Source organism: Gekko japonicus, unplaced genomic scaffold (assembly GCF_001447785.1).
Source record: "Gekko japonicus isolate JY-2015 unplaced genomic scaffold, Gekko_japonicus_V1.1 scaffold110, whole genome shotgun sequence".
NCBI lineage: Eukaryota > Metazoa > Chordata > Lepidosauria > Squamata > Gekkonidae > Gekko > Gekko japonicus.
In genome coordinates, this window is record NW_015173675.1 from 49992 (window position 1) to 64793 (window position 14802).

Consider the following 14802-nt stretch of genomic DNA (forward strand, 5'->3'; position numbering starts at 1 on the left):
AATTCTGTAAATACTGAAGTGTTTTGACTTGTAGCACCCAACAGACCGGCCCTGTGTACAACTAAAGAGGAAACTGAAGGATTCGTGTCCATTAATTTAGCAAAATCTGAATCCACAGGCTCTTCAGTGTCCTTCAGGAGGAGCACTCAGAGGAAAGGCAAATTCTAGCAAACGGTGTGTCCCTGAACACACAGGGGGAAAGAGAGAGAGAGAGAAAGACCCAGAGGTGAACTTAAGGAACTGGAGGGCTGCCTCTTCCCCGTCTTCTCTTCCAGGGCGCTTCTTGCTCCTCCTCCTCCTGCTGCTGCTCTGGGGTCCTTTCTCTGGTTTGGGGGGCCTGCCAGGAAATGAGCCCTTTCCTTCTGTCAGGCTCTGGGCCTTTTCCCTCCTGCTGCTGTAGGCCAGACCGACAGACCGAGGGGGTTCCGGTGACCCCCTTTCCCTGCTGCCCCCGCCTTGTGACCTTTGGCTCCCCCAGGCCCCAAATTCCAAACCGTTTAATAGGAATGGGGGTGCGCGCAGGGAGGGCGGGGTATAGATGTGAAATAAATAAATGTAATGTTAAAATGCAAATGAGAGCCAGTTTGGTGTAGCGGATAAGTGTGCGGACTCTAATCTGGGAGAGCCGGGTCTGATTCCCCCACGCCTTCACTTGCAGCTGCTGGATGACCTTGGGTCAGTCGCAAGTTCTCTCAGAGCTGACCTTGAAAAGAGCCGTTTCTGTCAGAGCTCTCTCAGCCCCACCAACCTCACAGGGGGTGTCTGTTGTGGGGAGGGGAAGGGAAAGGAGTTTGGAAGCTGCTCTGAGACTCCTTCGGGTAAATCCAATCTCCTCTTCTTCTTCTTCAAATGACAGGGGGGTCGATTTATCCTTTTCCTTCTAGGGATACCACTGCCTGGGCCTTGCATCCCGGATGTCCCCCCCACACACACACCCGCAGCCTTCACCCGCCTCCTCCCGCCGGGACACTTTGGGTCCAGTCTGGAAGACCAGAAGGAGAAGATGGAGGCTCTCTAAGGCAGCTCCAGGCGCCTCCGTCTATCTGCCGCTCGGGCTGAGTTCTGGGGCTCTTCTACCCGGCAACAGCTAGGTCAGCACACGGGCCTTTTTCTCATTGGCTGCCTCTCCCCCATCCCCGCCCCAAGCCAGGACAGCGCTCGATCCTGCGCCTCTCTGGCCCCACTGTTTGCCCCATTGCTGCCTGTCCCTCTGGTCACGTCCCGCGTCTGAAAGAGCAACAGGGATGAAGGGCTTGGCCGGGTACCTGTGGCTGCCGCTCCTGCCCCTCCTGGGGGGGCACCTGGTGGCAGGTAAGAGAGCCGCCCCAAAAAAGTCCCCGCAAAAGTGCCTTTTTTGGGGGGGAGGGGGGAACCTGACAGGGAAATAGATAGTGGGCAGGGAGAAGGGAGGGGGGGGAGAGATAGGTTGGACGTTCACGGCTCTCTCTGGGGGGAGACGTCGGGGTCTGAGAATCGCCTTCCGTGAGAAAGTATTGGCAGCAGTGTTCCCTCTAAGCTGAGTTAGTGTGAGCTAGCTCACAGTTTTTTAGCCTCCGGCTCACACATTTTTGTCTCAGCCCCGGGAGGATGGCTCCAGAGCAAACTGATTGATGCAGCGGCCAAATCAGCTGCTCCCAACTTTAATGCCAGTGGCTCGTAAAGTAGATTTTTTGCTCACGAGACTCCACAGCTTAGAGGGAACATTGATTGGCAGGCTGGAATTCTCCCTCGGACTTTCGCTCCTCCTCTCCTCGAAATCCCCCCCCCTCCGGAGAAGCAAATGAGATCCACCACTGAACCCCCCCCCCAAAAAAAAAATTGCACAGTACGGGCGGGAGGGACTGGATTCTCTGCTCTGAATGACTTGGGGAAGGGGGTGTTGGCTCTCGTCTCCTTCCTCCTCCGCACTAATTCTGGCTCCGGCTCTGGGGTTCAGCCTTTCCCCCCCCACGTGCCCCCCCATTCCAACCCCAGAAGTCTGTCTGTCTGAAGGTCCGTCTTTTTTTTTGCCCCCCCCCAAGGGGATTTTTTAAAATTGATTTTCTATAAACAACAAAGAAATATAGGAGGGGGAGTCTAATATCTACGGGCGAAAGGAAAGCTAACCACTAAAAACCCAAGTCGTGAAGGTCATTACATAAGCTTATCAAATGTTAGTCTAATCGACTGATAATACAATCAGTGTTCCCTCTAAGCTGAGTTAGTGTGAGCCAGGTCACAGTTTTTTAGCCTCCGGCTCACACATTTTTGCCTTAGCTCAGTAAGGATGGCTCCGGAGCAAACTAATTGATGCAGTACCCAAATCGCTTGCTCACAACTTTAATGCCCGTAGCTCATAAAGTAGAATTTTTGCTCACAAGACTCCACCAGCTTAGAGGGAACATTGAATACAATGCGCTTGAATGTTTAAATCTAGCCGATGCTCCCCAGAACCCGATAACAGTCACTGTTTAAGGCAATCACAAAAGCATCAAACTTTTAAAAAAAAAAACACAGCTTCCTAAAGGTGGAATTCAGAGTTCTTCCGCATCTAATTTCTTGGCACTTCTTTTCCTCAAATCATAGTCTCTTTTTGGGGGGGGCCGTAGCCCCCAACTCCGAAGGTCTGTCTTTTTGCACCGTGTTTGGAAGGGGCGTGGGGAAGAGAATCAAAGGCCTGTCTGACTCTGGGGAGGGGGAGTCCAAGGCCCCCTGCCAGCTGCAGCCCCCCTCCCTCTCCGGGATCCCTGGACCCAAGCCCTTGAACTGCCTGTGCCCCGGGTGCAAGTTCTGCCCGTCTACAGAGCTGGCTCAGAGCTCAGGCGGGGGAGGAGGTGCCCCCCAGAACTGAGGGGGATCCCTGCCCGGCCGCCTTTGGTGATGGTGGCCACAATCCTTTCCCGGAGGAGAGGGCCTGTCGCCTTCCTCCCCCTCCTCTTCCCTGGGGGGGGGCAGGACCAGGATCACGTGCCTTTCAACAGCGAAGAGCAGGGCAGGCTCACTCTGGTCTACCGGGATCGCAGCCCTTGGGGAGGGCTTAGTTCATGCCAACCCTGCGGGGCTGAAAATCGGGGTAGGGCTTCCGAGAGCCGCTATGACCCTGATCCAAGCCAGGTTGGTGTGTAGTGGGTTAGAGCGGCGGACTCTAATCTAGGGAACCGGGTTTGATTCCCCACTCCTCCTCCACATGCATCCAGCTGGGTGACCTTGGGTCAGTCACAGTTCTCTCAGAGCTGTGTTCTCTCAAGAGTAGTCCTCAAGAGAGCTCTCTCAGCCCCACCCACCTCACAGGGTTGTCTGTTGTGGGGAGGGGGAGGGAAAGGAGATTGTCAGCCGCTCTGAGATGCCGAGTGAAGGGCGGGGTATAAATCCAATTCGTCGTCTTCAAATAGCTTAAGGAAGGGGAAAAAAACACTTGGTTGGCTGTTAACATAAGAGCATAAGAGAAGCCCATGTTGGATCAGGCCAATGGCCCATCTAGTCCAACACTCTGTCACACAGTGGCCAAAAATACCAGGTGCCCTCAGGAGGTCCAGCAGTGGGACCAGGACACTAGAAGCCCTCCCACTCTTGCCCCCCCCCCCAAGCACCAAGGAGACAGAGCATCCCTTGCCCCAGACTGAGAGTTCATACAAGAACACAAGAGACACCAATGTTGAATCAGGCCAAAGGCCCCTCCAGTCCAACACTCTGGGTCACACAGTGGCCAGAAATACCAGGGGCCCTCAGGAGGTCCACCAGTGGGGCCAGGACAATAGAAGCCCCCTTCCACTGTTGACCCCCCCCCCCCAAGCACCAAGAAGACAGAGCATCACTTGCCCCAGAGCCCCTATCTATACCTTGTGGCTAATAGCCACTGATGGACCTCTGCTCCATATGCTTATCTAATTCCCTCATGAAGCCGTCCATGCTTGTAGCTGCCGCCAACTCCTGTGGCAGTGAATTCCATGTGTTAATCTCTCTTTGGGTGAAAGGAATTGGAATATCCTAGGCCAGGTTGTCTCCAGACACACACGCACACCCAACATGCTATCTGCAATAGAAGGTAAGTTTGTGTAGTGCTTAAAGTATCAGACCAGGGTCTGGTTGGAATCTCCACTCAGGTTGAAATCCCCCCCCTGCCATGGAAGCTTGCTGGGTGACCGTGAGCCTTTCACCCACTCTCAGCCTTGCCTACCTTGCAGGGTTCTTATGAGGATAAACCAGAGGAGAACCGTATTCACCTGCTCTGGGCCTTCCCTTGGGGAGAAATGAGGGACAAAAAGAAACAAACAAATAAACTCTAACTTCTGTTCCTCTTTTGTTACCACTGAACCAGAGGGACATTTATTATCATGCATGTAGAGAGAGGGGAAGCAACCTTTTACTACTTGGATAGATTACGGGGAAATATTAATTCCCCCCTTCTGTTGATAGGATCAAAAAAGATTTCCTGCTACACTTCTGCCAACGATTCTAAGTTGCCAACCCAGGACAGATGAAGAGGAGTTGAGACTGGAAAAGAAGTGAGGGGCAATAAAAATCAAAAGTAGGGATAGACGAATGGCAGGTCATGAAAGGAAGAGAGCAAAATGAAGGAGGAGAAAAGTGTGGGAAAGCGTTAGAGAAATATAAGAAAAGACAACAAAAGGATTTTAAAATTATTTTGCTACTATACACTAACAACGCTGCCCCTTTGCAAGACCTGGCTGTGCAGGAGCTGGGTGTGACTAAAGTAGGGTTACCATATTTTGAAAAACAAAAGGAGGACAAATTTCCTGACTGACTACTTCAAAGAAGTGATCGCTACGACAAGTCTCATTTTAAATACTCCTATATTTAAGCTGTGATTATTGCTACAAACTAGGAATATTCCTAACCTTCCAACCCAATAGGAGGACGTTTTCATCAAAAAAATTTTTTAAAGCGCCCACAAGGGGACAGGCACCAAAAAGGAGGGCATGTCCTCTAAAAGGAGGACATCTGCTAACCCTCACTAAAGGGAAAAGGAAACCATAGACCTTGTTAGGAGGCTTCATCCTGGCATTGATTTTGGCTGGTCCTGGCTTGTCTCGCTGTGCTCCAGTGCTGGCTTGGCTGATGGGCTTAGCAGGATCTGAGAAGTAACTTAGGGTTACCCTCAGCCTCCTGTAAGACCAACAACATTTTAATGCTGGCTTGGCTGCAACCAGGGTTTCCCCTCAACCTCTTAGTAAACCTTGCCGAGAGGCCCGGCCAGCAGAGTCTGAGCTACAGCCACTTATGGAGGTCTGCCTTCCCTGCACCCCAGTGGCTGGAGGGCAGAACTGAATAAGAACATAAGAACATAAGAGATGCCAATGTTGGATCAGGCCAAAGGTCCATCTAGTCCAACACTCTGCATCACACAGTGGCCAGAAATACCAGTGCCATCAGGAGGTCCACCAGTGGGGCCAGGACATTAGAAGCCCTCCCACTGTTAACCCCCCCAAGCAGAAGAGACAGTGAGGGGCAATAAAAATCAAAAGTAGGGATAGACGAATGGCAGGTCATGAAAGGAAGAGAGCAAAATGAAAGGGAAAGGCAATGAAAGTTTTTGCTTTATTTTGTTACCACACGTTAACAGGGCTGCCCCTTTGCAAGATCTGGCTGCGCAGACAAAAATCATGGAGCTGGGTGGAACTCAAGGAAGAGGGAAACCTCAGACTGGGGGAGATAAAGACCTTATTGGGAGGCTGCATCCAGGCCAGGCCCGTAGCTAACATTGGCCCCACGGGGCCTGGCCCCCTTGTGTTTCTTCTGGGGCCCCTCCCTCCGGGGCTGCCCCCAAAGTGCTCCAACTTACCACCTGCACTGTACTTCTATTTAATTAGCTGGCGCCCCCCCCAAGGCCCCCTCCCAAAGAATTCCCTAGCTACGGGGCTGATCCAGGCCATGACTGTAGCTTCTCCTGGCTGGTCCTGCCTTCTTTCAATGCTGGCTTGGCTGCAGCCAGGGTTTCCCCTCAACCTCTACGTAAACCTTGCCGAGAGGCCCGGCCAGCAGAGTCTGAGCTACAGCCACTTACGGAGGTCTGCCTTCCCTGCACCCCAAGTGGCTGGAGGGCGGAACTGAATGCAGCATACTCAGGCTTCAGGGGTCCTCCAGGTGACTTGGGCTCCAGGAATCCCCCCACCCCAGTCTTCACTCCTTGGAATCTGTGGATTGGGGGGGGGGTGTTGGATATAATGCCTCCAAGCTTCGATCTGAAGGATTCAGAGAGTTTATTCAAGCTGCTGAGAGAGGCCTGGCACTGAGTCTCTGGAACTGCCCCCTTTTCTTGCTTGGCTTCTCCCAGATCTTGCATGTATGGATGGTGGAGAGACCCAGAGCATGGTCCCATCTCTTCGGCTCATGCTGCACCTCTCTCTCTCTCTCTCCCTCCAGCGGAGGAGGTGCTATCGCAGGTGGCCTTTGTGCAGCGGAGCCTGACCTCGGAGAAGGGGCCCGGCGAGTTCATGTTCGACTTCGACGGCGACGAGATCTTCCACGTGGACCTGGACCGCAAGGAGACCGTCTGGCGGCTGCCCCAGTTCCAGGAGTTCACCAGCTTCCAGGCCGAGGGCGCCCAGGGCAACATTGCTGTGCTCCGCTCCAACCTGGACATCCTCATGCGCCGCTCCAACAACACCCCGGCCAAGAACGGTACTGATGCGGGGCACAGTGGGAGGGATGGGGTGCAGACAAGACCCCCTGTGCCCCAAAGGCTCCCCCTAACCCCCACTGCCAGCCTCCTGATAGGGGCTCCCCAAAGGAGTCTGCCTGTCGCTCCCCTGGCTTTTGCTCTGAGCCCTGACAGCCACCCTCTCTCTGACTCCCCCCCCCACGCATATAGTCCCCCCCAAGGTGCTGGTGTACCCGGAGAAGCCGGTGGTGCTGGGGGAACCCAACGTGCTCATCTGCCTGGCAAACGAGTTCTCGCCCCCGGTGATCAGCCTGACCTGGGTGAAGAACGGGCAGGCGGTGAAGGCCACGGAGGAGACCGACTTCTACCCCAACACGGACAACTCCTTCCGCAAGTTCTCCTACCTGATCTTCGTCCCCAACGCCGAGGACATCTACTACTGCCGGGTGGAGCACTGGGGCCTGGCCCAGCCCCTCACCAAGGAGTGGAGTAAGGATCGGGACCCCGGGGGTGGGTGGGGAGTCAGGGCCAGTGCGCACCCTGGGGGGAACTCAATAGACCACTGCACTCTCGCTTGGTGACTCACATGTCTGAAAGGGGGTCAGGTGCCACAGACAAGGACACTCCTGTTACGTGACAAGCCCTCCAATTCAGAACTGTCCAGGGGAGGCAATTCACGCATTCAGCCCGCAGATTCATCCAGGGGTGAACATAACATCATAAAAGACGCCAATGTTGGATCAGGCCAAAGGCCCATCCAGTCCAACACTCTGGGTCACACAGTGGCCAGAAAGACCAGGTGCCCTCAGGAGGTCCAGCATTGGGGCCAGGACACTAGAAGCCCCCCCACTGTTGCCCCCCACCCCCAAGCACCAAGAATACAGAGCATCACTTGCCCCAGACCTAGAGTTCATATAAGAACATAAGAGAAGCCAATGTTGGATCAGGCCAATGGCCCCTCCAGTCCAACACTCTGGGTCACACAGTGGCCAGAAAGACCAGGTGCCCTCAGGAGGTCCAGCATTGGGGCCAGGACACTAGAAGCCCCCCACACTGTTGCCCCCCACCCCCAATCACCAAGAATACAGAGCATCACTTGCCCCAGACCTAGAGTTCATATAAGAACATAAGAGAAGCCAATGTTGGATCAGGCCAATGGCCCCTCCAGTCCAACACTCTGTGTTACACAGTGGCCAGAAATACCAGGTGCCATCGGGAAGTCCAGCAGTGGGGCCAGGACACTAGAAGCCTTCCCATTGTCCCCCCCCCCAAGCACCAAGACTACAGAGCATCACTTGCCCCAGCCTGAGAGTCCCTATCTATCCCTTGTGGCTAATTGCCACTGATGGACCTCTGCTCCAGATGCTTATCCAATCCCCTCTTGAAGCCATCCATGCTTGTAGCCGCCACCGCCTCCTGTGGCAGTGAATTCCATGTGTTAATCACCCTTTGGGTGAAGAAGTGCTTCCTTTTATCCGTTCCAACTTGGCTGCTCACCATACGCACCTTCCCTTGAAGGCGGAAGGGCCTAACCCTGGGATACTCAGCTATCAGGGGAAGAGTAAAGGGGACAGGGGGCTGGCCCCAGGGACTCCTTCCCTGTCTGTGCTTCTTGAGAAGGGTCCTTTTCCCATCATCCCACAGGAGCCTCCCACGAGCCACGGGACTCACCCCTCCCTCCCCCTCACCCCCAACACTGAACGGAGCAGATCCAGCCCTCACTGGGGTTCATTGCCCACACCCCAGCCCCCCCGATTGCCCTCCGTGTCAGGGGTGAAGCGGCTCCTCCATTCTTGGGGGGGGGGCTTAGCCTTCCTCACTTGGTGCCCCTGGGCCTGATCCTGCCCAAAGAGACTCTGAGACCCTAGGAAAGTGTGAGAAATGCAGGCCTGAAGAAACCAGCAGTCCTGTTGGGGTTCGTTCTGGGACTACCGCTCTTGAATGTCTTCAGGAAGGGTGAAGAGACCCGCGCTCCCTCTAAGCTGTGGAGTCTCTTGAGCAAAAATTCTGCTCTGTGAGCTCCTGGCAATAAAGCTGTGAGCCGAGCGATTTGGCGGCTGCGTAAATCAGTTTGCTCTGGAGCCCCGTCCTTCCTGAGCGAAGGCAAAAATGTGTGAGCCGGAGGCTAAAAAACTGTGAGCTGGCTCACACTAGCTGAGCTTAGAGGGAACACTGGTGAAGACAGGCCTGTCTGTAGCAGTAGAAAAGAGCCAGAGTCCAGGAGCAACTTATAGACTAACAAAATTTGTGACAGGGTATGAACCTTCATGAATCACTGCTCCCTTCTTCAGATACTTCTTCAGGTATCTGAAGAAGGAAGCAGTAACTCGTGAAAGCTCATCTTGTGCCACCAACTTGGTTCGTCTTTAAGGTGTTCCGGGAAGGGTTTCTGGGTCAAGGAGGGGAGCAGAATATGAAGTCCCTGGAGGAGGCAGGATCCGAGGGGCAGGAATCCCAAGGCAGGGTATGAGCGTTCATGAGTCACTACTTCTGAACATATCTTCAGATACTTCTTCAGGTATCTGAAGAAGGAAGCAGTAACTCGTGAAAGCTCATCTTGTGCCACCAACTTGGTTCGTCTTTAAGGTGTTCCGGGAAGGGTTTCTGGGTCAAGGAGGGGAGCAGAATATGAAGTCCCTGGAGGAGGCAGGATCCGAGGGGCAGGAATCCCAAGGGAGGCGCTGGATCAGGCCCCTCCTCCTCCTCCTTCTGCTAACCCGCCTTCCTCTCCCAGATACCAACATGCCCGAACCCCTCCCGGAGACGGCGGAGAACGTGGTCTGTGCCCTCGGCCTGGCCGTGGGCATCGTGGGCATCATTGTGGGCACCGTCCTCATCGTCAAGAGCCGGCAGAAGGACGAGGGCAACTTCCGCGGGGGGAACCTGTGAGTTCCGCCGGCAGCTGCCAGGCCCAAAGATGGGTGTGTGTGTGTCTCATGTTGCCAAGTCTGAGGGGATTTCTGTCTGTGAGTGGGGTGGGCAGAAGTCGGTGAAGAATGTGGACAGAGAGGGAGGGGCTGGGAAGAAGAGTGCTGTTTTACAAGCGGGGGAGGGGGACAGGGCTTTCAAAGCCACGCCTGAAGTGTGTGGTGGTGGTGGGTCTGTGGGTCTGTGATGCTCCAGGGGGCTCCTCTTTGGAGAATCTCATTGGCCAGGTGCGTTCTCTCACCTGCCCTGTTCTCCTTCCCTTCCAGGTAATCGAAGGTGCCGCGCCCTTCAACTCGAGACATGCCTCTGCCTTTTTCCCGACCCGCATCCTTTGCTGCTCTTTTCTTGGCAAGGCCTTTCCTCCTAGGGAGGAAGCTTTCCTGATCCCCAGCAGCCTTTAATGTGACTCCTCCCACCAATATGGGGCTCACACTGAAATGGCCCTGCAGGGGCCCGGCCGGGTAGCCATCCGGGAAGGAGTGAGAGAGGGGCCCCCTCTCAGGAGTGCCCCCCACGGGAGGCCCCCCCAGAAGGGCTGCGAGCTCCTGCCTCCCGCAACAGTTTTCCCTACAATCAAGTAAGACCCTCTTCTCTCGCCTTACCATTAATGGCCTGAGTCCCTTCCTGATGCTCCAGTGTCTCTCCCCAAGGGTGGGACTTCCTTCCAGTGCCCGAGACCCCCGAGTCCAGGCGTGCAGGTGGGGACTGGCAGTGAGGTGCCGTCTGTCTCTCTGCACTTGCCTTTTTTAAAATTGGGAGTGGGGAAACAAATCAAAACAAATGGAGACCTGGTGATTGTATGAACTTCGCTTGCTGTGACTGCTTGGCATTTGCCTACGTCAAAACGTCTTCCTAAAACTGTGTGCTAATTTGCTGTTCACTTATGTAGAAGTGTCTGTCTCTGCGTATGAACTGTTAACTCCCATTCCAATGTTATCTGAGGAACTGCGCCTGCACACGGAAGCTCACGCCTTGAATAAAACTTTGTGGGTCTTAAAGGTGCCCCATGACTCGGACTTTGTTCTACTTCTTCAGACCAACACAGTTGCCTGCCTGGAGAAGCCATTCAAGTGCCGTAAAATGTAACACGAGGTACCAGAGAGATAAACTTTATAAAGATGATTTCAGATGCCGAATGGCAATAGCAGGCTTGATTGAATTAGATGTGATACGCAGAGGGGCGGTAGGCATGGAGATATCAGCATGGGTAATGAGACAGGAGACCTAGGTCTTGATTTGGTACAGGAGGATTCAGTCCAGGAGGATGCAAAGAATAAATGGAGATAAGTCTGAAGAAGTGAGCAATGATTAATGAAAGCTCATGCCCTACCACAAATGTTGCTAGTCTTTAAGGTGCTACTGGACTCTTGATCTTTCTACTGCTATTAGAAACCACAACATTCAAAAACCATTGGGGGGACATTTTAACCTTCCAGAACATTCAGTTGCTGACCTAAGAGTAGCAGTCCTCTTACAAAGGAATTTCAAAGGGAGATTAGAGAGACTGCTGAATTGCAACTGACAATGAAGCTCAAGACAATTGTCAGGACCCACAGCCAACAACGCAGTACACGCATTCAGGAACGGTTATACTTTTATTGCAGAGCTAAAGATGCAGTAACATAGGCACTGTTAAGAATGGCGGCGGCCCCATGGGCATAATAGGATATAGGGTATCCGTATGCACACACACATACACACAGTACTGGCCAATTAGGCGGCCTCCTGCGCGCGGGCTAAGGCTTAGAGACAGTTAGGTAGCTGAAGCTGAGAACGAACACTCTCCCACGGCACCTAATGAAATCCCAGACACTACAACACCTTCCTCCACATCTGTATAGATAAGTGTTTTGGCGCACAGCAGAAAAAGCACAGAAAGGAATGCAATAGCAATTAACCTGAAAGGAAAGCAATAGCAATTAACCAGACACAGACCAACTTCCCCAACTTTCATGGCAGCATAGCTGACAACAATGCATCCTCCTGGACTGAATTGAGACCTAGGTTTCTTCCCTTATTACCAATGCCTGCTATTGTCTTTTGACATCTTAAATCACTTCACTCTCCAAGATATAAGGACAGATGGACTCACATTCTTGCTGTAACTGAAGAAGGGAGTAGTGACTCATGAAAGCTGCCACAAATTTTTAGTCTTGAAGGTGCTCCTGGACCTGGACTCTTCCTCCCTTCCGCTAATAAAGAACGCAGGCTGTGCTGTTAGGTTTCTTTCCCTCCCATCTGTTTGAACTGGAAAGGGGGGGGGGTCTTTCCAAGTGCCATGGGTCTTTCTCTCTCTCTCTGATGAAGTGTGCACACACACGAAAGCTTATACCTGGAATAAAACGTTGTTGGTCTTAAGGGTGTCACGGAACTCTCTCTCTCTCTCCCTTTCACCCAAAGGAGAGGGAGGAGCCCTAATTCAATTGAGGGAAGGGATGCTTGGCTTTCTTTCTCTCCTCTGGAAGCAGGAAGCTGGAGAGGAGAGAGCTGAGCAAAAGCAAGTTGTGAAGCAGGAACAGGAAGCAGGAGGGAGCCAGTTGCTCGCGGGCCGGATAGGAGCCCTGCAGGGGCTGGATCCAGCCCGCGGGCCGTATGTTTGACACCCCTGCATTAAGACATCATGTACAGCAACAAATATAAGTTCCACATACAACAACCACTAGACACGCACTGAAATTATAAAAGATGTGTTTCAGGCAATGCAGATAGTATATGAATCAATGGAATAGTGCCGCTCCAAATAATAATTATAAAGTTTTGCTGTCGATCAGGCCTGTGTATATTGAGGAAGAGCCCCCCACATCAGAGAGGATAACTTGGTACAAAGACACATTCTTGTGATACAGCAAAATCCTTGGTCAGGACCTGGAGACAGCCCTCCCCCCCCAACACAATTAGCCTGGGGGCTTCCCTGCCACAAGACGTGACAGACCCATGCTTAATAAACATTTTATTTAACTTTTCAACAAATATGAACATCGTACAATAGTAGAATGACATTCAAATATTGAATTGGAACAAATACAACTTTAAACAAACATATATTTAACATTGTACAATTTTGCTAAAGGCAAGTCTAATAAATGTGAACATTTCTTAAATCTAGAGTATCCAGCCACGCTTGACAAAGTCAAAATATTGTGGGTTACAGAAATGTTGAACATTTTCCAAAACATATTCTGCATCTTCTAAAATCGGTGACCATCGAAAGAAGAATGATTGAGGGTCATAAAAAGGATCAGAGCTTGACAGTTTGTCTGATATTTTATCCATCAATAGGTGATCCCATGCTTAAAAGGTAAAGGTAAAGGTTCCCTTGCTCGAAAGCCAGTCGAATCCGACTCTAGGGTTGCGGTGCTCATCTCCGTTTCAAAGCCGAAGAGCCAGTGCTGTCCGAAGATGTTTCCATGGTCATGTGGCCAGCATCACTAAACACCAAGGCGCACAGAACGCTGTTACCTTCCCACCGGAGTGGTTCCTATTTATCTACTTGCAATTTCTTGCGTTCGAACGGATAGGTTGGCAGGAGCTGGAACTAGAGACGGGAGCTCACTCCGTCATGCGGCACACTCGGGTCTCGAACCGCTGAACTACCGACCTTCCACAGCCTGCAGTTCAGCGTCTTTACCACTTGAGCCACCGCAGCGCCTGATCCCACGCTTAGAGGGTTTCAGAAGAGGAGGAGAGGAAACAGTGGGGGAGGAGCGTTCCATCGAGGGCAGTCAATTGTGGTTGCTAAATGGAACCTCCATCCTCAGGAGCAGTGCACCGCCGAATGCCCAGCTGGAGCAGGGGAAGGCCTTCGTGCCCAGCAAATGGGCTTCTCGGGGACATCTGGTTGGTTGCTCAGCAGCAGGGGAAGGTGGACTAGGAGAACAATTGGTCTGATCCCACAAGCCTACTTTCCAGTCCTGTTCACTTTGATTATGGGGGGGAGGACGAATGTAGAATACAAGCGAGCAATGCTCCCTCTAAGCTGTGAAGTCTTGTGAGCAAAGATCCTACTCTGTGAGCTGCTGGCATTAAAGTTGTGAACGAGCAATTTGGCTTCCGCATAGATTAGTTTGCTCTGGAGCCCTCCTTCCTGAGCTGAGACAAAAATGTGTGCGCCGTAGGCTAAAAGAACTGTGAGCTAGCTCACACCAACTCTGCTTAGAGGGAACAGTGCAAGCGAGTATACTTAATGATCCAGAGCTGGGAGGGGGTGATGCAGCCTGCTGTTCATCGCACCACAGGAGAGGGTTGCTGCCAATCACCAGTCCCCTCCGCCTATGTTGCACCTTCGGAAGGGGGGGTGGGCTACACAGGGAGCCCCCCAGGAGAGCTTCTGTGACTGGGGACCTGTGGGAGCAGCCCCCCCCGCCTGGGGGGGTTCATTGTGGGCACCGCCCTGGCAGGAAAGATGCCTCCCCCCTCACCCACATCACCCCCAAGGAGGCCTGGGAACCTACCTTGGCTCCTGAGAGATCTATTTCCTCCAGGGACGCTCCCGCTGCCCTCCCCCCAGCCCCCAGAGGCCGCTCCCTGGACACCTTCTCCTCCGACTCTCCCACCTCCAGCTTCCCAAACCGGCCAGCTCAAGGGTGCAGGCCTGGAGCAGCCCCCGACCCGGAGGATGCCACGCCCTCCGGCCCCCTTCCCATCCCGGAGCCTTCCATTCTCACCCTCTGAGTGACATTCTTGTGACCCAGGAGAGACTTGGTTTAGGGTCATGAGGAGAAGGGAAAAGCCAAGCGCTTCTCACCTCCAGTCAGCCTCTCTGCCCTGTTGTCGGTCCCCCAGAGGGTCTGGTTGGCCACTGTGTGAGACAAGATGCACCCTCCCTGGTCTGACCCAGCAGGGCTCTTCTTAGGTTCTCCTCAGGGGAAGGCCTCGGCCTCTATGCCCAGCTGTTGGCCCTCCAGAGGAACTGGCTGGCCCCTGTGTGAGGCAGGATGCTGGACTAGATGGACCCTCCCTGGTCTGACCCAGCAGGGCTCTCCTGAGGTTCTCATCAGGGGAAGGCCTCGGCCTCTATGCCCTGTTGCTGGCTTTTCAGAGGAACTGGTTGGCCTCCGTGTGAGACAGGAGACTGGACTAGGTGGACTCTCACTGGTCTGATCCAGCAGGACTCTTCTGATGTTCTTGTGAAGGCCTTGTCCTCTCTGCCCTGTTGTCGGCCCTCCAGCGGAACTGATTGGCCACTGTGTGGGACAGGATGCTGGACTAGATGGACTCTCACTGATCTGATCCAGCAGGGCTCTTCTTATATCCTTAACAGGGGAAGGCCTCAG

The 14802-nt window shown here is 53.2% G+C and overlaps 1 protein-coding gene across 2 annotated transcripts; it reads left to right on the forward strand.

Moving 5' to 3' along the window:
• Nucleotides 1-1189: 1189 nt before the first annotated feature.
• On the forward strand, nt 1190-10527 carry LOC107120268 (mamu class II histocompatibility antigen, DR alpha chain-like). Of its 2 annotated transcripts, none has more exons than XM_015422919.1 (5): nt 1190-1311; nt 6364-6621; nt 6812-7090; nt 9336-9522; nt 9796-10527. In XM_015422919.1, the coding sequence occupies exons 1-4, from the start codon at nt 1245-1247 to the stop codon at nt 9488-9490; spliced, it is 759 nt and encodes a 252-aa protein (XP_015278405.1). In that variant the 5' UTR covers nt 1190-1244; the 3' UTR covers nt 9491-9522; nt 9796-10527. The 2 variants fall into 2 exon arrangements, with proteins under 2 accessions (XP_015278405.1, XP_015278406.1); XM_015422920.1 differs by having other exon boundaries at nt 9336-9486.
• Nucleotides 10528-14802: the final 4275 nt, after the last annotated feature.

Excerpts from the sequence above, each read along its gene's own strand:
- LOC107120268 (XM_015422919.1), top strand. The coding sequence starts at position 1,245 with ATGAAGGGCTTGGCCGGGTACCTGTGGCTGCCGCTCCTGCCCCTCCTG. Across the intron at positions 1,312-6,363 it reads GGGGGGGCACCTGGTGGCAG|CGGAGGAGGTGCTATCGCAG; the intron begins GTAAGAGAGCCG and ends CTCTCCCTCCAG. Across the intron at positions 7,091-9,335 it reads GCCCCTCACCAAGGAGTGGA|ATACCAACATGCCCGAACCC; the intron begins GTAAGGATCGGG and ends TTCCTCTCCCAG.